This window comes from Catharus ustulatus, chromosome 2, assembly GCF_009819885.2.
Source record: "Catharus ustulatus isolate bCatUst1 chromosome 2, bCatUst1.pri.v2, whole genome shotgun sequence".
Lineage (NCBI taxonomy): Eukaryota > Metazoa > Chordata > Aves > Passeriformes > Turdidae > Catharus > Catharus ustulatus.
Window position 1 is genome coordinate 124,658,188 of NC_046222.1, and position 25,952 is coordinate 124,684,139.

The window sequence follows — 25,952 nt, forward strand, 5'->3', positions numbered from 1 at the left end:
TTTTCCAAAGTCCCTCTCCAGCTCTCTTGGAGTCCCTTTAGGCACTGGAAAGGGTGCTGAGGTCTGCCTGGAGCCTGCACTTCTCCAGGCTGAACAACCCAGACCCTCTCAGCCTGCCTTCAGAACAGAGGGGTTTCAGCCCTGTGATCAAGCCAGTGGACTGAATTTTTTCCAACAGCTCCATGTCTTTGTTGTGCTGGGGGCACCAGACCTGGATGCAGAACTCCAGGTGAGGTCTCAGAAAAGCAGCGTTAGAGGGTGAGGCTCATCTCCGTCGACCAGCTGGCCACATGTCTTTTGATGCAGCCTGAGGCACGCTGACTTTCTGTGCTGTGAGCACATCCTGCCGAGTCGTACTGAACTTTTCCACAAATACTCCCAAGTCCTTCTCCCCAGACCTGCTTTTGATACATTCTCTGACCAGTCTGTTTTTGTGCTGGGATTGCCCCAGCCCAGGTGCAGGACTTTTTCCTTGGTCCTGCTGAACTCCATGAGGCTGGCACAGTCCCACCTCTCCTGTCCAAATCCCTCTGGATGCCCCTCCCTTTCCCTCCAGCACATGACGGCACCACACAGCTCCTTGTCATTGGCAGATGTGCTGGGGGTGCCCTCGATCCCACTGTCCCTGTCACCAACAAAGATGTTATATAGTGCTGGTCCCTGTGGAGACCTGAAGAACAGCACTCATCCCTGGTCTCCACATGGACACTGAGCTGGTGACTATGACTCTTGGAGACTATCCAACCAGTTCCTAATCCACCAAATGGTCCATCTGTCATATACACATCTCTTCAGCTTGGAGGCTGGGTGCTGGGTGGGACAGTGTGAAATGCTTTGTGCAAGTCCAGGTAGATGACATGTGTTTCTCTTCCCTCATCCACCACTGCTGTAAGCTCATTATAGTACTGGCCAAGGGAACTGGTGGGCGGGGGCTCAGCCTGAAGAAAAGGAAGCTCAAGGGGAAGCTTCTCTCTCTTTATGACTACCTGTAAGGAGGATGTAGCCAGGTGGGGGTCAACCTCTTCTCCCAGAACACAAGGGACAGGATGAGAGGAAAGGGCTTCAAGCTGTGCCAGGGGAGGTTTAGGTGGATATTGAGAAAAATGTCTCTAAGTAAAGGGTCATCCATGCCTGGCATAGGCTGCCCTGGGTAGGTGAAGTCCACATCCCGGGAAGGGTTTAAAATCCGTGTGAAAGTGGCTCTTGGGGACATGGTTTAGTTTTGGCCTTGAGAGTGCTGAACGAGTGGTTGAGCTTAATAATCTTTAAGGGTCTTTTCCAGCTTTATTGATTATAAATTTCTTGGAAAAAATACCTGTGTGAACCATGACGTTTTGTATCTCCGCAGGTGAGAGGTTGTACCACACCGTGTCTTGTCTCTCAGACACTCTGGCCCTGGTGGTAGGAGGACGAACATCCCCATCAAGCACAGGCTTGGGAATGTTGTGGCTGAAGTTCCCCAAAACCTGTAATGCTTCAGGCCCAGATGACGTTGCAGTGGAGCTTGTAAGTCTACAGCCTGCTGCTGAAGCAGCAGCTTTGCGTTGGAGACACAGCACAACTGAAATGACCTTCAAAGGTAAAAAACTTGGAAAGAGTGGAAATGGCTTGTAGGTGTGCAGGATCTTGCACTTGACCTTGTTCATCTTCATGACGTTCATACTGACCACTTCTCAAGCCTGGCAGTAGGAAGGCGATTAAGAAACTTTGAGATCTCTTCTTGACACTTGAAATGTAGTGATTTTTAATTTTGTCTGCATAATCTCTGGTGGCAAGTAGGATTGAAACCTACTGTAATCCGTTCTGGAAGACTGATTCTTTGAGATTATATATGACTGAAGCTATTAATTCCTGATCATGCCAGAAATAAATTTTACTCTCTCTGAAGGATATTTTTTGGGCAACAGGATCCCTAGTTCTTTATCAAGTCCTTCAGAAGGAATGTTACTTTTCTAGTAGCAATTAACAAACACTCAGTAACTGTGAACAGCTCTAGAATCAGGTCCTGCAATAGCAAGCTGAAGGTTGGTCTATTAAAAGATCCTGGTTGTAAGGGGCAAAAACTTGAGCAGTGGCATCCAGGAGCTGAAAGCTGTCCTTTCCTAAGGTGTCCCATTCCTGCAGCTGGCAGGGAGCTCTCCAAGGGTAGCAGAAGGGAATTTTTAAGCAGTTGTTAGTCTAGTCTGGAGCACACTTTGCATTTGTGGAGCAGTGTTTAATTAGCACTGTAGCATAGTTTAACGTTCTGCGTTCCAGTCAGAATTTTATATCAAAAAAGCAAATGCTAGATGGGTAAATAAAATTTTATTAATAATACATTGGGTTTTGTCTTTGTCAAACTGTATTGTTTCATCTTATTTTTGCCTTGGTATTGCTATGTAGCTGAAGAAAGTGACCAACCCTAGTGTTATCGGCACAGTCCATTCCGAATCAGTGAAAGGACAGGGCATAGTGCAGTGAATGCATGTCCTTGACATCTATCCAAAGTACTATTGCCCCCTTTTTGTCAGCTTCCCATCTATGCAAACAGAAATTTTTGCTTTTGTGGCATACCAGATTCTGACTTCTGTTCCCACCTGGTTGTCTGTTTCCATAGGTGAGCAGTACTTGTTTGTGTATGGTGGCCGCTCTGCTGTGGAGCCTGTGCTCGGGGATTGGTATTTCCTGCACACTCCAGAGCTCTCCTACACTGCGGTAAGGATGTACTCCATGCTGATTAGATTCAGACTTCTGATAACTTCTAAACACCCAGCTTTTTAGTTGAATACAGTCTCTGCAAAATAGTGTTGGTTGGAAGGAACATCTGGAGTCATCCAGCACTCTTGATTAAAACAGGTCTCACTAGAGCAGGTTGCTGGGTGTATTGTCCAGGTGGGATTACCTCCATAGACGGAGACTCCACAGTCTCTTTGGGTAACCTATTCCAGTGCTCGACCACCCTGGTAGAGCAATATGAGGGGGTTTTATATTTAAGTGTATTTTTTTCTGTGTCAGTTTGTGCCCATTGCCTCTTGCCCTGTTCCTGGATGCTACTGAGAACATATTGTCTCTGTCTTCTTTCACCTCTCCCATCATGGACTTGTCTAGCTGCAAGCTGGATATTTTTGTTGAAGGATACTGTTAGAGACGGTATAAAAAGCTTTGCTACAATCAAAACCATCTCCACACCTGCTGATTTGCCTCAGTCAACTAGATTGCAGAATGTGTCATAAAAGGAAATTGAGTGAAAGAGGACTTACTCCCTCCTTTACTTACTGGCCAGCAGCCTGATGTAATTCTGTTTACTGTAACTCTTTGAGCCCAACCTTGTACAAGGCACCATTACAGGGTGAGAAATTCATAGCTGCAGGTGGTCACAAGCTAAACATAAATAAGCAATACCCCACTGTTGTGGGAGGCCTGCACTGTGTCTTCAGACATGTAACCAGGAATGTTATCTGGTAGACACATGAATTGCTTCTTTTTTTTTCTACAGTGTTCCTAACCTCAACAGAACTGTAAAATACCTAAAGCTGATTGCTGAAAATAGGTGGACAGGGTGTAAAACAGCCATATAAGGGAATGCAGCAAGAGTGACCAGGCCACATACCTCACAGGAGAGGGTTTTGAAGGTCTTCTAGCTATTAAATCCAGAGAAGATTGAAGACAGAAAGAAATCTTCTAATATCTAAAATACTGCTGCAGAGAAGACAAAAATTATTCTCCATTTTGAGTGGTACAGAGAATCAGCTGGACACTAAAGAAAGCTATTGATTGTGAAGCTAGCTGAGTCTGCAATAGACTACCTAAAGAGGTGAGAAATTCTTGTCACTGCAGACTTTAGGAAACTATTATATAAACATTAATCTATCCAGATGATAACAGATATAGTTTCATTTGTTTTAAGGAAAAGATATGGACCAAGTGGCCTCTAATTTTTTCTCCATCACTTATTTGCTGTGATATTCCTTTAAATACCTAATCTTACTTTTTTGCCTTTAGTGCTTGCACTAAGGATTTTCTTTCTGGATTTCAGTCCTGCATTTGAGCCCTTTATCCTGCTCTGTGGTTTGAGCAACTGATCACCTGCCATGCTGGGCACTGCATTAGTCCACGTGTTTCTAAACAAACTTGTAGTTCCAGGTGTATGTCTGAAGTAGAAAGCAGCATGCAAGAATGCGGATAAAGTTACCTCTAATAAATAAATACACCCTCTAAAGACTGATTATATTAAATGCACTGAGGGCCAGAAACAGTGTAAATGGAAGCACGTAGCAGTCCCTAGAGGAACATGTGGAGAAGGCTGGGTGTCAAAAACCTCAGCCACACAGAGAAAGGCATTTAAAAGCCTGGACATTAAGCAGACACTTGGCTTGGCAAACTTCAGCCTTGGACTTGGTTTTTTTTTTTTTTTTAGATTGCTGTTGATGGTCCAGTTCCAGAAAGCCGCCACTCTCACAGTGCCTGCAGCTGGGAAGGAGGTGTGCTGATTGCAGGAGGTCTGGGAGCAGCTGAGCTGCCCTTGGGTTCAGTTTTCCTTCTGAGGGAGCTCGAACATGGCTTTCAGTGGCAGACAATAGAGACACACCCTCCTCTTGTCCCAAGGTAAGAAGAAGGCATTCACAGCATCATAAAATAGTTTGATTTGGAAGGGACCTCTTAAAGGCCAACTAGTCCAACCTCCCTGCAGTGAGTTAGGGGCATCTTCAACTAGACAGGTTGCTCAGAGCATTCAACAGAGAATGTTCAGCCTGTCTCTACCAGCGTCCATTGCTAATGGAGTTCAGTCTCATTTTGAACTCACAGGTATTCACATACTGCACATGTGCATGAGGGAAAGCTTCTGCTCGTTGGTGGAGTGTGGTTTCATGCATCCTCTGTGCCAGGCGTCACTGTCATTGACTTAATGACTGGTCTCTGCTTGGACTATGTGATTAATGTGGTAAGTACTGAAATTTTTCTTTCAGGGTAAGCAATGTCCTGTGAAAGAACATGGTAACTTTATAGAGAGGTAGGATCTAATTCCAGAGTGCTGTTACCCAGCACAGAGAATGTAGCAGTGTTCAGAGAGGGAGAGACGGAATATGCAGAAGACTGGAACATGGAGCTGCTCTTTTTCAGACAAGGGGCAGCAGAACTGAAGTGGGCACAAGCATAGTCACTTCAGTTGGCTGTGGAGGAATGGAACAGGTAAACCACAGGCTAAGTTAGTGTTTTTGGAGGTCTGAGGTATAATTTCTTTGAGAACTTCTTTGGGGAAACCGCAGTGTGCTGTAGCTGTTGCCTGAAATACGAGAAAAAAGCGCATGGAAATACTGGAAATTCCACTGGAAGATAAAAGCTTCCTGTGAGGATGATTGAATGCTGAACAGACTGCTCAGAGAGCCTGTTGCATTTCCATTACTGGAGATATTTGAAATCTGACGAGGCAAGGTACTGAAAAGCATATTTGAGTTGAACCTGCTTGAACAGGGTGGTTGGACTGGATGATGCATGGAGGACCCTTCCAACTTTTAACTGTTTGGTGACTTGCTTCTATGAATCACTGAAGAACAGTCATACAGGTGGTGCCACACAGCAAGATTTTGGCATACTCCGGGCAAAACTTGGTCTACATCTCTTGAGTAGCCCTCATGTCAAATAATGCTGCCTTGAGTGAAAGAAAGACACAGATCTGGTGGATGAAGTCCATAGAAGGGCAACAAAGATCATCAGAGAGCTGGAGCTGATCTCCTGAGAGAGTTGGGGTTGTTCAGCCTTAAGAGAGAGAGAGGGCTATGGGGGTATCTTGGAGCCCCTTCCAGTGCTTGAAGGGGGACTTGTAAGAAAGATGGGGACAGACTTTTTAATAGGGCCTGTAGTGGTAGGACAAGAGGTGATGGCTTTCGTCTAAAGGACAGTAGCTTCAAACTAGGTATATGGATGAAATTTTTTATGAGGAGTATGGTGAAGCACTGCCAAAGGCTGCCCACGAAAGCTGTGGCTGCCCCATCCCTGAAAAGTTCAAGCCAGGTTAGATTGAGCTTGGAGCAACCTGGTCTAGTGCAAGCTGTGCCTGCCCAGTGCAGGGAGGTGGAGTGAGGTAGCATTTTTGAAGGTCCTTTCATCCCAAACCATTCTGTGATTCTGTAAGAACATTTCCTTTGTTTGACAAGTTTTTATTTATCTTTTATGTAAAGAAACAACTTTATTTTGGTAACTGCACATATGGAACCTGTCATTGGTGAAACCGGAATTTGTGACAGGTCAGTTTTTTATGGTGTACAGCATATGTGCATCTAGTTGGCCTTGCAGCATTTTGCTGAGGGTATAAAAGCATGAAATGTGCTTACTTGTAGCTTGGTTTTCAGTTATTGTCTGTAGCAGAAGTTATAAGTGGCCTCATATCCTTTAGATAAAATAGACTGCCCTTGTTGGACAGCAATGAGGACAGGTACAGTGATAATAAAGTTGTATCTAAAAGAATGTAACTTTTTTGTTTACACTGAATAATCAGATGCAATTGGATTGGTATCTTCCTTTGCTTATGAACTGTTTGCTTTGACTTAGGTGAAACTCTGGGCTTTAGAACCTACCAGTTACATAGGTAAGCTCTGGAGCTCCATGCCACAGGCCATGAATGTCAAAGATTTACATTGAATCAGAAACTAACTGGCTACCTTCTTGGGAGGAAAAGCATTAAGATTCAGGGAGTACAAAGACGTGTTCTTTCATTAAAAAAGCCCTGAATTGCAAGTTGGTGGGTGGGCAGGTGTAGTAGAGGAGTACACCTCAGGGGTTACTTGTTTCTGTATTCTCTATCTGTTCTTGCCGATATTCATTAGTGGTACGGTGGACCATGTCAAGTCCTGTATGTTCAAAATCTCCTTTCCTTTTTCAGGAGCACCTGGAGTGGCCATTAATGCTACACAATCATAGTAGTGTCTTTCTGCCAGATGAGAAGGAGCTGTTGGTTATTGGCGGTGGTGGAAACTGCTTCTCCTTTGGGACACACTTGAACCCAGAGCCTGTCTCACTGAGCCTCAGCAGCATCCTGATCAGTCACTGAGTGGGACCAAGCAGGGCTGAACCATGCACTGTGGGGAGACGTCTGTTCACTCTAGATCCAAAAGCAGCACAATGCTTCCACAAAGGCTTTGTATCCAGAATGGGTTTGTGAAGGTAGGATCAAGAGGGACAGTTAAAACAAGGGATTCACACCTCACTGGTTGTTCGTTTTTATGGCTCTTTGTGTTGCTGCAAATAAAATACCTCAAAAGCAACTGGCGCGGTAGTCCTTAGAGGTGAAGAACAGTGTGGTTTGGGTTGGAAGGCACTGTAAAGATCATCCACCCCTTGCCATAGGTAGGGAAACCTACTAGTCCAGGTTACTCCAAGCCCCATCCAGTCTGGCCTTGGACACTTTCATGGATGGGGCAGCAACAGCTTCTTGGGACAACCTGTGCCAGGGCCTCACCACCCTCACGGGCAAGAATTTATACCCAGTATCCAATCTAAACCTACTGCCTGTCAGGGAGAAGCTGTTCCCTTGTCCTGTCACTCCAGGCCCTTGTAGATAGTCTCTCTCCATCTTGTTGGCTCACTTCAGTTGCTGTGAGGCCACAATTAGGTCACTCGAAAGTTTCTCCAGGTTGAATAATTCCAATTCTCTCAGCCTTTCCTCACAGCATAGAGGTGCTCCATCCTATTGATCATCCTGGGGTCTCCTCTGGACTCTCTCCATCAGTTCCATGTCCTTCCTGTGCTGGGACTCCAGAGCTGCAGGCAGCACTGCAGGTGCAATCTCACTCACTACAGCAGGGCAGAGGTGAATTCCCCCTGGATGATCTTTAACCTTCCAACCCAAACCAGTCTGTGATTCCATGATGAGTGTCTGACTTGATGCACATTAGCTGTTGGGTGCAGAGAAACCATTAACATTTACTTCCTTTTCTTTTTCTTCTCTGTTTCTTTTCTCTCATTCAGTATTTTTGAAATTTGTTTCTATTTATTAAATTAACTCACCTTATGAGTTTCTTGCTCACTTTTTTTTCCCTACTGAATTGCCAGCTGGGGTTAAAGCACAAGACCCTTTCCCCAACTCCGCTGCCCTTCTCTGGACACACTCCAGCAACCTCAATGTCTTTATTGTTGTGCAGGGCCCAAAACTGAATACAGGATTTGAGGTCCAACCTCACAAGTGCCCAGCACAAGGTGCATGATCACTGCCCTTGTATGATGGAGTCCCAGGAAAGTGAGACAAATCATCTATTCAAAAGAGATTTATTTTATGAAGCAGTTAACCTCCTCCTGCTCTCAGTAATTACAGATCCAATAACAACTGAAAACAGATCCATGATGTCAGATGAAAGTGTTATGACCCGACTGACTTAAAGAATCCTGAAGGTTTCAGCAGGGCAACACAGAATGCATGGTCATTGTACCCAGGGCAGCAAGGACTCTCTCTTTGTATCCTGTGGGCTCCTGGGTATCCAAATGGGGGTTCTGACTGCCCTGGGATGACACACAGAGGGCTCTGGCTGCCCCATGATGTCACAGAGGGGACTCTGCCAGGCTATAAAAGGGGCCCCACAGGAGCAGACAGTGCTGGGCACAATGATCTGGCAGCATCTTGGCAGACAACAGCCTCAGCCTCTGCCATCCCACCAGGGTTAAATTCCCCTCGCTGGAACCCTGCAGGTCTCTGGGGAACTCACCAGCCTCTGCTGGTAACCTGGAGTGCTACAGACAGTGCCATGGGGCTCCTCAACATCTTCACCGTGGGTGAGCTGGTGGCACTCACCATGGTGGTGCTGCAGCTCATCCTGGTCACTGTCATGCTGCGGGACAAGTGTCTGTGGGTACGTGGTCTCTGATGTGCTGTGTGGGCTGGGCTGGGCTGTGTGGGTTTGGGGTGAGTTGGTGTGGCACGTGTGGCATGACAGTGTGGAGCTTTGGGGAGCTGCTCTTGTCTCACCCATCTGCGGCCCTTGCAGAGGATCCGTCACAACTCGAAGCATCCAAGCACAGCGAGAGGCCGGCTGGAGGGGCAGAGGAACGTGGACAGGGCACGGACACCATCAGACATGGAGCTGCCCCATGGCAGCTCCCCAGGCAGCTCCATGAGCTCCAGGAGGCATTTCCCAAGGTTCATCCGCAGCTGCTGGGACTCCCAGGCGCTCTTCGAGGAGCAGCGCAAGGAGCTGGAGGCACAGCTGGCCCAGTGGCGATGGGGCAGGGGGAGTGTCAGGGTGGTCCATGCTGATCTGCATGTTATGCCAAGGCTGCTGGGGGCCAGAGAGCATCCCCAGTGCCTTGGAGTGGAGTTGGCAAGGCCAGACATGAACAAGGTGACAGAAGAGGTCAAACATAAGGACGTAAGACCATGCAGCAGCGACAGCTGCATGATGCTGCAACACAGAAGATCTGTGGAGACGGCCAGGTTGCTACCTAGACTAGTAGTGATCATGAATCCCGTTGTATTGGAAAACAGCAGCAGCTCCATGGAGCTGGAACACAGCACTGCTGCTGGAAGGTTCCTGGGGCAGCTTCGTGCCCGCCTTCGGAGATCCCTGAAAGCCTGGCACACATGCCGTGTTCAGCGCCGCCGGTGCTTCAGCATCCGCTTCAAGTCCCACTGGTGGCGGCGGTGGTGGACCCAGTTGAGAAAAAGGGTGTAGTAAGAATGAGTAGGCAGGGAGGGGTAGGGGAGTAGGGGGTTTCAGGAACTGCCTGGGACAGCTGAATCCCTGGACCTCTACAGATATCTCTGTAGAGTCTTCCTGTCCTCTGGCAGATCCTGTCCTCTACAAGTTGGCTGAGGGTCCCCTCCTCCACGTCACTGATAGTAGCAGGATTGGTATCAGTGCTGCCTAGAGGAGCTCCACTGCTGACCGGATACCAGCTGAATTAAACTTTCCCCCACCACCCTCTGGGTCTGGCCATCCAGACCCTTTTATGCAGTGAACAGTGGACCTGTCCGAGCCATGGGCAGCCACTTTCTCCACAAGAACAGTTTGGGGGATGGTGTCAAAAGCCCAGGTAAACATCATCCCCAGCCTTTCCCTCTTCCGACAAGCAGGTCACTTTGTCATAGAAGGAAAGCTGTGGACAATCCAGGAAACTTCATTGCACCCTGATTTAAGGGTAGAATAAAGGACCCTGGGAACTACCAATCTAGCAGATTGGTAATCTACCAGCCTTCCCTCTGTGTCTGGGAAGATTTCCACTTTGGGATCTGCTCTTTCCCTGATTCTTTCATCACCACTGTAAATTCCTAGACAGCCAAATCATTCCCTCATATACAGGGCTACCCCACTGCTTCTGCTTCCTTGCTGAGCCTTTCTGAAGAGTTTATCTCCTCCCAATTGCAACACCAGCCTATTTGCTGGCAGGATGATGTGAGGAGCAGCAAAGGCCTTGACGCTCGGCACTGACTGAAACATCCCAGGGTTATCGACAGTCTTTTCAGCACAAACCACACCAAACCAAACCACACGCCCATTGGAAGAAATTGAACTTTTCCTGCCCAGCTCAGCATTTATCTCCAGCCTTTATTATTCTGTGTTGTGTATGTCCTGCTCAGGTCCCACACCATCACAACATATCCTCAGCACTCCTTTGCCCATGAAATGTCTGGGAACCTCCATCAACCTCCATCAACCTCCAGAGCTGGGCAACAGCAGTCTTGTGGAGCCACTGAGGAGGATGGTGATGGAAGTGGAGGATCTTGTAGAGCCAGACAGGAGAAGCAGCTTCATGGGGCTGTGCAGCACCGTCAGTTGCTTTGGGTAGAAGTGATTCCCCAGGTCTTCTGCTTTCCCCTTTTAAAAATGGGGGTAATATTTCCCTTTTCCAGTCATCAGGGACTTTACCTAACTGCCACGATTTAAAAAAAAAATTATAGATCATTTCTTAGCAACTTCTGCTAGCTCCTCAGTACTTGGGGATGTATCTCTTCAGGTCCCATGACTTGAGCACATTCAAGTTCCTTAGATGGTCTTGAATTTGATCATCTCAGTGGGTTCAGGGTGTTCATTCTTCCAGTCCCTGCATTCACCTTTCTCAATTTGAGCAGCATGGCTGAAGCACTTGCCATTGAAGACTGAGGCACAGAAGTCCTTGAGAACCTCAGTCTTCTCTTTGTCCAGGGTAGTCAGGTCTCCTGTTTCCTTCTGGAGAGGGCCCACATCACCCAACTCTCTTGCTTGCAACATATCCATAGAAACCCTGTTATCTTTAATATCCCTGTCACTGCCCTCCCCTTAATGTTCAACCACAAGCTCTCAGCTGGCTCCTTGTACTTCCCCAGGCAGAGTTCCATATCCATAGAGGGCTACATCCCCTCCTCATCTTCCTAGCCTGTCTTTTCTAAAAAGCCTAAACCCTTCCATTCCAGTGCACTAGTCATAGGAACCATCCCACCGTGTCTCCATGATATTCTGCTTTCCTCTTCACTTGTCGGTCATTGCCAGTGCTTTCTTTTATTCAAATAAGAAAATTGCAGAGGAGTTTGTTTAAAAATGGCTTTTCCATTTGGAGGAGATGAAAGAACCTGAAACTGCTTCTTCTGCTAAATCCATAAAGGTGGGATGCTGTATGGAGCTCACTGCTCTAACTAGCTAGTAACTTCCACTGATATTTTAACTATTAAAAAATATTACTTTTATAATGAGTGTGTGTGTATAAAATACAAAAACCTGTTGAGCTTTCCCCATTCTATGAAACTTAGTTCACGCACCTACATCCAAGGCCATCTACATTTGGCCATGGCCCCACCTTTGGCTCCTGGGTTTGTGGTCCCACCCCCCTGACACAGCTCCCTCCACCTTCTGAGGTGCAGCAGCCTCAGGTGTGGCCAGTGAGGATGAGGAGGGTGCAGGTGCTGCTGGGGCATGTGTGTCACCTGGTCCTGGTGCAAATTGCTGCCGGAGGGGCGAGCCGAGGGCTGGTTCCAGGGAGTCTCTGAAGGAGCGATGGTGAGAGCATCTCACAGGGCCTGGGGAGTACCTGCAGCATGGCTCAAGGAAGGGGCGCAGGGACAAGCCCTGTGCCAGGGGCAGCGCCGGAGAGGAGAGCAGCGCACCGACCCTAACGCACCTGAGCAGGTGGGGCAGGGTGGGGGTCACCAGGAAGTTCTTTTTCCTTTCATCTTTTGATTTCATCTTCCCAGTCCATCCCACTGGCCCCAGAAAGATAAGGTTTTGTGGGGAAGAGGGTTTAAATTGAGGAAAAAAAATCACCTTTTCTGTTTCAGTCTGTGTTTAATTTGAGGTTAAACACCCTATTTAATCTCTAGTATTTATTAAAAGTGGAAAAAATATCTAACAGTTTTGAGGTCAGTATTGTCAGGTTTTGTAGTCTAAAAAGCAGAGATGAGGGCAGGAACTTTCACATGGATTTTAGTTTTAGGGAAGGACATTTATCCAGGCAGTGTATCCTGGCACAAGAAGTCAGTCACTGCCCTTTCTGAGCATAACCTACAGGAACAAATAATTTTTCCTCTGTTGACTTTTAAATAGCTTAAGCATGTTCTGTAATTACTAAATGCAGGCTAAAAAAATCTTTTCCACAAATCTTCAGAACATTTTATGGCTTGCATTAAACCTGTTGACTATCTTTATGACTGGACACTTATTCCCAATCCACACTACAGTTCCTTATGGATACTGCCACCAAAGTCAAGGAGATTACTTAAATACAAAAAGAAACTCTACCAGAAAGAAAAAAAAAAAATTAAAAATAGAAGTAAAGCTCCCACTGTTCACCTGGACCATCATACAGCTGCAGCAACCAAGGCAGTCACTGCCAGGCCTCTAGCAGGTGCTGGATACGGAGAAAATTACTTCCATGGAAGGAAAACTTTCTGTAAAACAGCCAAAATCAAGCTCAGAAATGCTGTGCAGCCAGGTGCTTTGGCTTCCTAAAGAACACAAACATATTTTATGATTAGCTGCTGCTGACTAGCAGCATGACTGCACCCAGTCAGTGCTCTGTCCCTTCCTTACAGGGACAGCCTTGGCCCCATGGCTCCCAAAGGTGTTTCCTCTGCCCTTCCAAATAACAAAGTACTTTGCATAGAAATCAATATAGCTTAAAAGGAATTCTTTATTGGTATTTATTTGGTGTGTGTGGGGAGGGGTTATATAGATTATATAAATATAAAATATAAAAAATAGAAAAATGGAAATAGAAAAATCTCAATATATTTGTAGAAATGTAAAATAGAAACAGATACAAGTAACAGATTCATATAAAAGATATAGTACATAATATACAAAATGCAAATATAATATATAATGTAAAACTGGAAATGTGAGAGTAGAAATATAAAAATATTTTAGTGTAGTTTAAATGTTTGATTTGTTTTATTTGTTTAGAGGCAGATGTTTTATAAAAATAGAAAAAATAAAAATATAGAACTATACAATAGATACAAACTTAAAATTATAAATGCAAATATGCATAGATAAATATGTGTAAGTATATATATAAATATAAGGTATGAATAAGGATATATGTAGGATATAATAGAAATAATAGATATCCTTTTGTTATAATATAGAGATAATATATGTATATATAATATACATACATAATATAATAATATGTATTATAGACCTATAATATCCTCTATATTATAGGATAGCTATACATACACCTAAATATAAGTTACATACATAAATATGAAAAATATAAATGGAAAAATATATTTACTAATAACTGAAAGGTTTGGTGGTTTTTTTCCGATTTGGTTAGAGGAAGTGCTTTTTAATAAATAGAATTATAAACATACAAATATATAAAGATATAAATAGACATAAAATAGAAATAAATATTAGTAGTATAAAGATTTGGTATATAATAAATAGCAAAATAATATTGTGTGTATGGTATAATTGAAATTAAATAGAATATAATATATGTCTGCATTATGAGTAGAAATTCAATATGAAAAAATGGATATAGGTTTTTTAAAATATATAAAGGGGGGGTTTTTTTGATCGTTTTTATTTCTTTCGAGGCAGAGGGTATTTTTTAGTTTTGGTCGGGGTTTTTTTGGGATTCCTGTCGGAGGATTTTTTGAAGGACTGGGGACTCTCGTTTGTGCGCCCCCAGAGCCTCGCAGCCCGGGCTGAGCTGGGCGGCAGTGTCGCCGCCGTGTGGACACGGAGCGGTACTGCAGCCATTGCTGAGGCGGTGTCGCCGCCGTGTGGACATGGATCGGTACTGCAGCCATCCCCCCAGCCAGCGCCCCGGCAGCACAGGCGCTTGGTGGACGCGGGGCGGAACGGCGCGCATCCCCTTGTCAGGACGGCGGGAGCCTCCGGGCGCCGGCAGCCTGCCCCGCGGCACGGCCGCACACTCGATCGGGCAGTCCCAGCCAGGACCCCGGCCGAGAGAGGCGGCGTCGTCGCGGCATGTCGCCGCTCGAGCGGCGGCCGGAGCCGTTTCCGGCGCCGCTGACCCCGCCGCTCGCGTCCGCGTGCTGGGAAAGACGGCGGAAAATCGCGCCGAGAGCGCGGGATCGGCGTCGGCTCCGGATTCAGGAGGGTGACTTAGAAAAGCGCCATTGGGAGGGGCCATCAAGGGACCACAACAAAGCTGGCGTGGAGGCCGGAAGTGGCCTCTGCCAGTACCAAAGATGGCGGCAGGAAGGGCGGAAACTATGTTATGCCACTCTCGGGATGTGGTCTCGGTCACCACCGCTCGCCTGACCTTCTCAAGAGGGCGGCAAAAAGAGCGGGAAAATGTAGCAAGGACCCCAATGCGTGTCTAGTGCGCTGCCTGAGCGTGACCCCGGCACCAATCCCCCCCGGGGCAATTTCCCGCGGCGTTTCCAAGCTGCGGACACAAGGTGTGGGCTCAGCAGCACCTCGGGTGAGCAGGATTCGGGCGGGCGCCGACAGGCAGCGACGTGGGCGCCTCTCTCTGCCGGGGGCCCTGGCAGCGCAGCAGCTGCTCTGCTGAAATGTGGCGGCCGCGGGGGCTCGGGGCTCCCGTGCTGGCCGTGCCCTGCTCCTCTTCCAGGCAGCGCCGGGGGCATGGAGAGACCTCGGAATGTCTGCAGGGGTGCAAGAACGCTTCCAGGACTCGGCCCCGGGTGAGTTTGTGCTCTGCCGCCCTATCGTGTGCCCGTGTTGGTAGTCTTACATTCGCCTCTTTTTCGGGTCGTTTTGAGAACTGGCTCCGCGATGCAGGGTTTGGCATGAAGCTGCTGTTAACGTTTCCTTTTTCTTTACATCTGTGGCCTGGTCTCATACACTGAGAAGTGAAAAGCACGCGAACTAGTACATTTTCCTTTTTACGAAAAAGTGATCTGCTTCATGGAAGAAGTTTTTTAGCTGAATGCACTGTATGTATTGCATGGGAAATGTGCGTCTGTGGCTGTGCGTGCAATCTTTTGCTAGAAGTTGTTTCACTGAGCCGTTTGTGGCTCTTGCAGGGATCATCAACAGCTGCAGTATCGGTTCTGCAATTGGGTACAAGGTGCGTGCTAACAAGAGTTTTTTGTTTTGTCTTTACCCTTCTGTTTCCAGGGAAGAGCACGTGCGGGATGAGGCCGGAGAGAGCGAGCAGAGGAGCGGCCTCGGGCTGGAGAGGGGCAGGAGAAAGGCAAAGGGACCTCCCTGGGGTCACCAGGGCCTGTGGGGAACAGAATGGACACTTGGATGAGCAGTGGAGGTGAGGAGTGGATCTGAACTCATCTACAGGGAAATGAGGAGGGGATATTTAGGGGGGAAAAGCTGAGGTGCTGAGTTCACTCACCCTGGCATGAATTTTGTTTAACAAAGAGGAACCAGAGGTGAAGGTCAATCCGAAGTCAATCCTCCTTGACTTCAGAATTCTGTGATAAGTTTTAGAAGCTGCCAAATGGGGGGTTAAAAATGCATAAAAATGAAACCAAGAGCATTTATGGGGTTCCTGGGAATCCATTACATTGTTATTGTAGAATTCTTAACAGAGTTTTGAGCTTCTGATGACAACAATGCCATTCTTCCTTTAGATTAATCTAAAGGATTGGGATTTGAGGTGTATCTGGATTTTAAAGCTCTCATGGTGGCCCTGACACTGCACAGGAGCTGGTAGGAAAAGCAGAGTCAGAGCTCCTGGGCAGGCACAGGGTGTTTTTCCCAGAGTGGATTGTGGAGGAATAGTTTGGGACTTGGATTGTCCCTGTGGGTGATCACAGCCCAGGTGTTGTGATTATTATAATTCCATGCATTTGACTCTCAAAACTTCCCAGCCCAGGGGCTTGAGCTGACAGGGCAGCACACAGATTGTTCTCTGTGCGGCATCCAGATTTGGGGTTCCCTGTCAGCTTTGCTGGTTCCCATGAATTATCCCATAGCCCCAAATTCCCTGCGCAATTCCCACTGCCATAACCTCACAGTGCCTCATGGATTGTGGTTATTCCCATGCAGAGCTGCCCCTCGAACACCAGCTGTGCCAGGAAGAGGCAGAGCTTCCAAGGAAGCTCAGCAGCATCAACAGGAACAGGTGAATATTCCAAAGAATTTATTGTTTAAAACCCTCATCCACCAGCCCCACCCATGTCCCTGGGGACTCTTGACAGAGTTGCCTGGAATTCAGCTGGTTTAACCCCCATAGCTCGGGCTCCAGGTGCTGTTTCCAAGCAGGAGAAGGCAGGGTTGGAGGCGCTCCCAGCCCGTTCCAAGGCACGGCCCCTGTGCCCACAGGAGAACAACTCTCCCTGCAGAAGCTCAGTTCTTTTCAGAGCCTCAGCAGTGGCCTCTGCAAGTTCTTTTCCCTCAGGAAAGGGGTGCACATGCCTGCCTCCAGCACACCTCCAGTGGGACCCACCTGCAAAACCTTTCCATCCCTTCTGCACTTCCAGCTGGCTCCCTGAAAAACTCCCAGCTTCATCCACACAAAAATCCGTCCCACCTAAAGCTTTGCTGAAGGCGTCTCTGCGGGTTGTCGCTTGGGATTTGATATCTGTGAGGGAAGATTGCCTTGGCTTTAATGCTGCTGCTGGGTGATGGCCTCAGGCTGGAATTGTCTATGTTCCTGCTCCGGGCTGAGCGCTGCCGGCACTGCCAGGGCAGGCAAAGGCTGCGCCTCGCCCGGGGCGGTGCTGTCCGGGAACTGCGGGTGTCCGGGACGGGCTTTCCCTTAGAGCTGGGCGTGGGGAAAGGTGCACAAGGGCCGGCTTCAAAGTACTGCTCGTGGTCAGTGCCATACTGCCTGAAACTAGTTTTCTTTTTTCCTTGGAATTTCCTTGGAACATCTTCCACCACCAATGTCGTACGTGGTCAAAAGTAGCTTTGCCCTTACTGCTGCATATTTCTCAAATATCTTGATTTTGTATTGCTGCTTAGTGTTTAATTTCTATTTCAGTGGTGTTAACTTCCCATTTCACTTGTCTAAAGACTTCACTATTGCAGAATTACTTCATGTGATTGGTAAGACTTGGGAGTGTCTTAGAAGGGAAACTTAGCTTCTAGGAGTAATACAGAAGGGCATTTCAGAGCAGAGTGTGAAGTTGAAGTGAATAAATTGCAGAGGAAGTGTTCAAAAGCTCTGCTGTTTTCTGAATGTGCCTGTCAGGCACAAGGCTGGGTCACAGGGGTTTACCCTGATGGCAACACAAATAGCAGACCTACGTGTGACGGGAGAAGTGAGCTCTGTGAAGTAGTTAAGAATGCTGCAAGGAAACCAGGCAGGAAAGATCTGGGGTTACAGTGTGTTACTGAATTTGGGCAGAATAGGAATGCAAGGGCTTGGCTTGGCACAGTGACAGTGAAAAAGGCAGCACAGCTTTCTGTCTTATCCAGATCCAGTATGTTTTAAGTCTTTTACAGACAGGATCCATCTCCAGCTTGGATCCAATTCTCTGAGCTGAGACACGTGGGGAAAACGTGCTGAGAGAGAAATGGCGTCTGAATGGATTTTCTTTTTTTATCCACAGATAGAAAACAGCTCCCATGAATTTGCACGTTAAGTTACCCATGTATCTGGAGGTAAGCCAGTCACTGCTGCCTGATCACTTAATCTCTAATCATTCTGTGTGTGGGAGTGTTTGGAATGTGTCCCTTGGAGTAACAGGACTCGTCCCAGACCTCTCTCTCGTTTGTGCACTGTGTGTGGGGTGTGGCATTTGGCCCTGTAAGGGACCCTTCAGAGATGTCTCCTCTGGAGAGGAAAAGCTGAACAATTGTTTTGTGGGCCCTTTCAGCTGACAGCTTTGGATTGCATATGCTGAGTTCCAAGTACTCATTGTTCAGTGGAAGAAGTTTACTTCCATAGCAGTTTACTCTTCCTTTTTCAGGAAAGGGAGATTTGATCTCCCTTAATGGGAACATCTGAGAGAATAGGAGGGAACTGAGGAGAAGGTGCTTGAAATGGCACAATATTAGGGACCTGTAAGGTATCTGGTGATCACACTTGAGTCAGCGTGGGATGTGTGTCAGAAGAAAAGGCTCAGGACTGCAGGAGGTAGACAGAGCCCCTGTGGGGTGTTCCATGTCTTGTGACATTGCTTACAAATTGCAGAAAAGAAGCAACTGAGCAGTGGAGATGTTCCCTTGCTGCACAGGCTGCTGCAGGAGCCCTCTGAGAGGATTGCCAAGTTCTTTCTCATGGATGGGGACCTGGAGGAGATCAGCAGTGATGTATGTATATCCTCACTTCTTAGAGTTCATGGAACTTTTCTCAATGCCCAGAGGTGGTAGTGCCTTTCTTGTCTCCTCCTTGTTAGGTTGCTCAGTACATTTCATTTCATCTTCCGTTTTTGGAGTTGATTGTGCACAGAAGAAATGAAGAGGAGCAGCAGGAGATTCAACAGGCAAAGTCAAGGTAAACAGACACAAAATGAGGTGTCCCAGAGTCCAGGGCAATCTGCACAACTGTAGCCAGGCTCATGAGGAGAACATACAGATATGCAGAGTGCGGGTAGAGCACCGTGATGGAACGCTGAAGGGATTGGGAGGGTTTACAATCCTTTCCCTGTCTTAAAGGCATTGCAGTGTTTTTGTAGTTGGAAGAAATGATTGTGCGTTTTCCCGTGTTTTCTGTTTGACAGGGAACTGAGAAGTGCTCGGTGAGAGGCTGCAGGGTCGGGCTCATGGCCTCTCCAGGGATGCAGTTTGGGTCCAGCCCAGCCCCACCAGGGCACAGCAACTAAGTGCCAGGTCCTTTCTGGCCGAGTTGTGCTCCATGTTAGATTATAGACATGTAAATACAATAAATCTGTGCGCAGTTCATTGTCCTCCTGCAGTAGTTGGTGGTTTTTACCTGGAATCTGTGACTTACCTCAGCCAACTTTGTCTTATGCAGGTAACAAATACTTGTGAGGGAGGAAAGGAATGTGCAGATGATGTTGCTTAGAAATTGTGTGGAGTAAATCAAATTGTAAAACTTTAGACTGCCCAATACCGGGAGGGGAAGGGAACAGATAGAGGTGAAATTTATCAGGGGCTTTATAGAGACAGATGTTAACTGATGAGTCCCAGGCCGAGCTGTGAGCGTGACCCTTTCTGTTGGAGCTGGTGGTTTTTGGACACGTTCGCCAGCCACACTCTGTAATAATTAGTCCTGGGCTTTGCTCCTGTTTTTCTTTCAGCCTTGTATCCAACTTACACTCTTTCTCTCTGTCCAGTGTCTTTTGTGCTCCTTTTCTGTCCTGTGTGCTCCTGTTCCCTTTCACTACTTCACTGTCTCTTGTTCTTCTTTCTCTTTCAAGTAATAAATCCTTCATATTTATTAAATAAATGTTGCTCAGTCCCTCTCCTGGTTCTGTCCTGCTTTTTGTCTCCCTTGCTGCCTGCATCTTTATCTTTCCTTCTTTCTTCTTCTCCTTTTCCCTTTGCCCTGCACGGCAGGTGTATATCTTTGTCCCTGTCGCTGTCCTTGTGCCCGTACCTGTGTGCACCTGCTGCGCAGAGCTCGTCCCTGAGCGCAGCGCTCTCTGGGTGAGCCTCTGTGCTGCTGGCCGTGCCTCTGTGTCTGCATCCCCGTGCCGCTCGTGGCCCGTCTGGGAGTCCTTGGTGCCTTCTTTGGGGGTGAGGAAGAAAGGCTGAGGGGAGGGGGTGTCTTTTGGGGCACCGTGAGGTCCCTGGGAGAGGAGGGAGCCACGCTGCGGGGCAGGAGCAGGTGAGTGGGAATGGGGGGTGGGTGGCGCTGGGAGCCCTCCCGCAGAGGGACCCGAGGGGGCCAGAGCCTGCACAGGGCGGGGTGGGAGTAGAATACACAGAAAATATCAATATAAAAGCACTTAAATAGTGCTTTACAGGAATATTTTATTCGCTTTTATTTCATTGGTGGGGTGTTATATAGCTAGTATAAATATGAGCTATAAAATAATAGGAAAATGAAAATATAAAAATATCAATATATTTGTAGAATATACATATTAACAAATACAAGTAACAAATTTCTATGAAATATATACTAGTATAATAATGCAAATAGCATCATATATAAGGAATACATATAAGTAATGAGAATAGAAATATGAAGATAGAGTTTAAATGTTTTATTGGCTTTATTTGGTTAGAGGCAGAGGTGTTTTTTAGTCTTGATCGGGGGTTTTTTGGGGCATTCATTTGGGAGGATTTTTGGAAGGGATTTAATTGGTTGGTTTTTGCCTCCTCTGCCCCGCGAGCCCGGGCTGAGCTGGGCGGCAGTGTCGCCGCCGTGTGGACACAGCGCGGTACTGCAGCCACCCCCGGGCCGGTGCCCTCTCAGTGTCGCCGCCGTGTGGACACAGCGCGGTACTGCAGCCATTGCTGAGGCGGTGCCGCCCTGGGTGATTGGGCGGTGACCAAGGGGGACGGCGGGGTCGCTCCGCGGCTGCCGAGCGCGGGGAGGGGGCGAGGGGCGGGAGAGAGCGGGGCGGTGTCTGTCAATGGAGGGCAGAGGGGGACGGGGAGTTGGGGCTGCAAAGGGACGCCGTGGCTGAGAAGGATGACAGCGGGGGGCGGGGTGGGTGCTGCGGAGGTGCCTTTTTCTGCTACTGTCGGGGACAGAAAAACAAACCAGGCTGACGGTGACGCTCCTTTCAGCAAGGCTTGGTATATGTTTGAGCTATTATTCCAGCAGGGTTTTTTGTGTTAATGCTGCTTTTGGTTGTGTTTGGTTTTCCATGCATTTGACTCATTGTCAGTGTTTCTCATACAGTAGGAGTGTTCCTCCTAGTGTTTTTCACTCAAAGCAAACAATTGTGGTATAAAGCAAGAATAATCTCAAAAAGTGGTTTGGGTTTTGTTTTGGATATTTTTAAATTTTTTTTTTTAACCCAACACTCTTTAACTTTACTACTGTGAGTTTTAAAGTTTTCTCCAAAAACTTGGCGTGATTTTCCCCTTTCTGCCCCATTGGTAGGCACTGTTCTCTTAGAAAAGCTTCTACCCTCCACCTTCACTGTCCTGTTTTGAAGCAGGATGAAGTGAGGACAAAAATCCTAACAAAACTCCAAAGCTTTGTACAGCATGAGTCACCGACAAGAAGTGGAAGGAGGAGTTATTCTGAGGCTTTCACATCTTGCCTATTGCTAGGAGACAGTTCTGGGCACCAGAGCTCCTCAGGCTCCCACAGCTGCCTCCTCAGTGCCATGGCATCCAGGGTGGTTCATGGAGCAGCTTTGGGGGAGACAAGAGAAAGGAGATTGGGATGGGAGCTGCTTTCCATTTTTTAATCTTCCTGAGGCAAATGCAGAGTGGAGGCAGGCAGCTGCAGGTGCCAAGGGGAGCATGGTGCCTGAAATGTCACCCCAGGCTGACCCTGGGCACTTGGCTCTCTGCAGGGAGCGGGGTAATGATGTGGTTACACCACATTCCCCATCTGTAGTGCTTGGGAAGGTGCAGAAATGCAGCACTGCCAGCCAAACCTGGGCTTGTCCCTGGTGATCAGCAGATCAGCACCTGCCAGCACTCGAGTGCCACAAGGGCAGCCCACGATCAGCACCAGCCTCACCACCCCTGACCCCAGGGTTTAAAATTCTCGGTTCTGACCTAAAATTATTCCCTGGATGCCCAGTTTTCATAAGGTACCTAAGGGCTGCTTGAGGCTGGGGTTGTAAATGGACAGATCTCCTGGGGTTGTCTCATGGGTGGGCAGAGGCTGGAATAAACCGAAGCTGTCATGAGAACGTGGGGATTTGTCACCCAGAAGGGAGCTGCTGAGACAACTGTGCAGTATCTCACACTGTGTTTTTTACACCAATGCCAGATGGCCAGGAATGGGATCCCCCACGTTCTCCTCCCAGTCTGAGAAGACAAGAAAATAAACAAGGAGAATGTCTCTGCTGATGGCATCTGTTGGCTCCCTCATAAGGTGAATCACTGCTTTTGATTGCTGAAATAATTAGGAGTTCTTTCTAACTGGATTCCCATGTTAACCCTTCCTGTGCCGCAGATCCCAATCATCCTTTTAGTTCCTGGCAGGGGATTGGAACTGGATGAACTTTAATAGTTGGTTATATAAAATGAAAAGAGAGAACTCTTGGTGTAGATAACTGTCAGTCGGGTGAGATAACCTGAGAAGGGCTCTGGCAGGTCAAGACACTTCAGTGACAGTTTTTGGGAAGAGAGAGCAGCCAGCAGATCTGCCTCCCCTGATGGGTGTCTGAAATGGAAATTCCAGCCCTCCCTCTTGCAGCACATTTAAGTGCAAGTTCACTGCCCTGGTGGGCACCTGGATTTTTTAACTGACCTCTGAGAAGTACCTGAGTCAACCTTTTGTCTCCATTTCTATAAATGAAAGCCCAGACAGGGACTGGCTGCAGGCAGGAGAGGGAAGGACAGACTGACAGCTGCCCCTGTTCTCCAGGATCTCCTTAGGGGCAGCTCTGGGTGATTCTGAGGTGGTTCAGGGTTTGGTGAGGGATGCTGTGCTGGTCCTACTGGGTTTGGGTGCTGATGCTCTGCAGGAGCAGGGCTGGAGCCCCACTGGACCACGGCTGGGCTGGGTGGGCTGGCACAGGGAGAACCCAGGGTGCAGAAGGCCTTGGCTCCAGAGGGAATTTCCAGATTTCCAGCTCAGGAACAGAGTCAGTGCCCTGATGGCAATGCCAGCCCAGCCTGGCACAGCCCAATTCCTTCCCAGCCCACATGGCACAGACCATTCCATGGAAAGCCATGGACACCTGGATCCTGCACCATGACAGACTGAACTCAAAGCAGCAGAATGATGTTTCTCTTTGTTACAATCATTCAAATTATACAGAATTTTTGCTAATTCTGCTCCAGATCGGCACTGATTGCCAGGAATGAGAAATGGATTGGGTTTTCCACAGAGCTGTGCTCCAGGTCAGCTGGAAAACACGGGAAATGGCAGGTTAAAGGCAGTTTAACACCAATTAACAGGCCACTTTATAATAGATTAGCATTCGGAGTCTGTTCAATGGGTAATTACAATAATTAACTCTCGGAGCTTGCCTGCACTGAACAGGAATTTGGGGCCTCTGTTTACTCTGGGGAAGGCAGGAACTGATATGGATCACTTGGAGTGCTGCAGCCAGCCAGGATGCCAAGGACACTAAATTTGGGTTTGCTCTTGAAATGTGCTCACAGGTGACATCCCCAGGTGGAGGGGATTCTGTCAGGGACTGTTTTAGTCCTGGCTGAGCAGAGCTGAGATTTAATGTGAGATTCCATGTGCTGCTGGGAGAGGCACCTGTGCTGCAGAGCAGCCTCTGCAGCCCTAGATGCATTTCCCACCTCCTTGGGCCAGTTCTTCTCAGCATTCAGCACCTGTAGCCGAAATCAGAGCCCCAAATAAATCCCCTCCTGTTGGGAGCACTGATGGTGAGGAGTTTTGCTAAGAGGCAACTCCATGCTGATGCTCAAAAGAGTTCAACATGCAGCAGGATGGTGTCCCAAATTCTTTGGGAAAGCTCTGAATCCTTCAGGAAATGCTGTGGTTTCCTGTGGGGCTGGAATCAGGGCATGAAGGCAGCAGGATGGATCTGCTGGCTCTGGGAGCCTTGTCCTGCTGGGTTAAAGGTTGTAAAATCTCCTTGGTAATTCTCGAGTTCCTGTTGGGTTGATGCGTCTCATTTCATTTCATTGACCTTATCTCTTAAATACTGTGAAATCTGCTGAGAAATGCTAAAGGTGAGCTCTGGTTGCGGTTGTTTTTTTAAATATTCAGGCAGGGGCAGAGCTAACACAGCAAGTGTAGCCCGTGTGTGTATGGCTTCACTGCTGCATTAATTAAATCAATTAATAAAACCACTGGATTGTGAGGCACCAGCCCTGGGAGCCACAATCCAAATCTTCCTCTGTATCATTCAGGGCCCAGGATCTGTTCTGGCTGTGCGGAAAAAGGGTTTCAAAATCAAAACTGGGATTTTAAGAATTTTATTGCTCAGGTTGTGTGGCTGGATTTTTGTCATCCAGGCTGTTCCAGGTGCAGCAATGGGCCAGGCCAAATGCAATTTGGGGGAAAAGAATTTGGCAGAAAAATGAGAATAATTGGTAAAGCTGAAGAAGGGTTCAAAATTCCTCAGTCCAGGGGGAGAGCCACTGCTCAGAAAAACCTCAGCCTTGCTCAGAAAATTAGAAATTTTTTTCCCTTCAACATTAACAAGAACTTTTTCCTTCTCCTGCCTGTTCCAGGACCTTCCCTTGCTGCTCAGCAGAAGAAGAACCCTCTGCAGAGCCCCTTCAAGCACCAATAAATCCTGCAAGGCACTCTGGGGATGTGGAGCAGCTGTTTGAGAGCACAGCTGCTCACAGCGTCACTGTTACCCACTCCTGGATTTTTAGAGCCAATCTCTCTCTGTGCTTGTGTTAAAGAACATTTTCAATCCCTGAGGTGCCCTGGGTGAGCTGGAGATGTCTCCTGCTCAGCATCGCTCCTGGGGAGGAGCTGCTGCTCTGGCACTCTGAGGTGTGTCCCTGATGGAGGAGGGTTTGCTGGGCTGGAAAAGAGCCAATCTGAGCTGTTTGGTACGGTAATCGTAATAATGTTTATTTAATTTTAGCTGTTATCAGCACCAAGATGGATCCTTGGCACTGGGACAATAAAGCAGCTCGTGAAACAGGGAGATCTCTGTGATGCACCAGCACAAAGGAGCAGGGCAGGTCCTGGTGCAGGTGAACAAAGCCTGCAGAGGTGCCAGGGGCAGACATTAACCCTTAAAAACCCGGAACTGATGTGCTGCTGCTCTCTGTGCCACAGAACAAATATTCCAGAGGGTTTGGGGTGCTGTCCCAGGGACTGCAACATCTCTGGGCCCCTGTTGAGATGAAAAACTGCAGAGAAAACTCCCCAACAAATGTCTTCATCATACTTAACATTCAGTGGAGCAAAAGGAGAATAATGAGCACCGTAGCCATCCCAGGTTAGTAATTACCACCGTCATTATTAATTTTCCAGAGCAATCTTGTCAAATAAGTCATTATTATCTCAATTCCTTAGCCAGGACTGATTGATTCTTTCTCCCTGTTGTGACCAATTCCATACAATGTCCGAGTACAATATAGAACCATAGAGCCAGTGTAATTCTAAGGCAGGATAATTCTAAATAACCAAATCCCTTGCCTTCAGCTCTGTTTAGATGCCTTACACTACTTCATGGAAATAAATACATAATCCTGGCACTCCCCACTCTCCACAGCCACGGGAATTCCAGTGAACAGGGATTGCTGTCAGCTTGGGCTCTGCCCTCTGTGTTCCAGTGGTGGATCTGTGCTGTCACCAAGCAGGAGCTTCACAGAACACAGGAGCTCTGCAGGAAGTGTTGATCATCCTCAGCTCTTCCTGATGTCAATTTTGACCATTTTAAAGGAAGTTTCTGTTCGTTTGTCTGTCTGTGCAGGGTTGGGAGGCTCTAAGTGATGTTTTTTAGCTCTGTCCATTATTTCTGTTTGCAGTTGAGTGTTAGCAGACATGAGCATGAAGGAGTTCAGGGCAGGACAAGGAGAGGGGAGGCTGTGGGGATGGGAATTGGGCTCCTGCCTCTCTGGAAAGAGTGAGGCACAACAATTACCCTTCCTTTAGAGGAACTGGAACCCACTCCTTGAATT

General features: G+C 47.6%; 1 protein-coding gene across 6 annotated transcripts in view; it reads left to right on the forward strand.

Moving 5' to 3' along the window:
* LCMT2 (leucine carboxyl methyltransferase 2) overlaps positions 1–25,952 on the forward strand; it is an 89,414-nt gene that overhangs the window by 11,040 nt on the left and 52,422 nt on the right. For 2 of the 6 annotated variants that reach the window (XR_004420800.2, XR_004420801.2), the window contains exons 10-16: positions 1,349–1,579; positions 2,597–2,694; positions 4,397–4,584; positions 4,786–4,921; positions 6,860–7,140; positions 14,989–15,061; positions 15,498–15,642. Coding sequence is in view for 2 of the 6 variants with exons in the window: in XM_033086118.1 (XP_032942009.1) it covers positions 1,349–1,579; positions 2,597–2,694; positions 4,397–4,584; positions 4,786–4,921; positions 6,860–7,027 (821 nt within the window). In the remaining 4 variants the exon portion in view is untranslated. Of the gene's footprint in view, positions 1–1,348; positions 1,580–2,596; positions 2,695–4,396; positions 4,585–4,785; positions 4,922–6,859; positions 7,242–8,954; positions 13,106–14,988; positions 15,062–15,497; positions 15,643–16,382; positions 16,459–25,952 lie in introns of those variants that run through there. The other 4 variants (XR_004420799.2, XR_004420804.2, XM_033086118.1 and 1 more) reach the window with 4 other exon arrangements.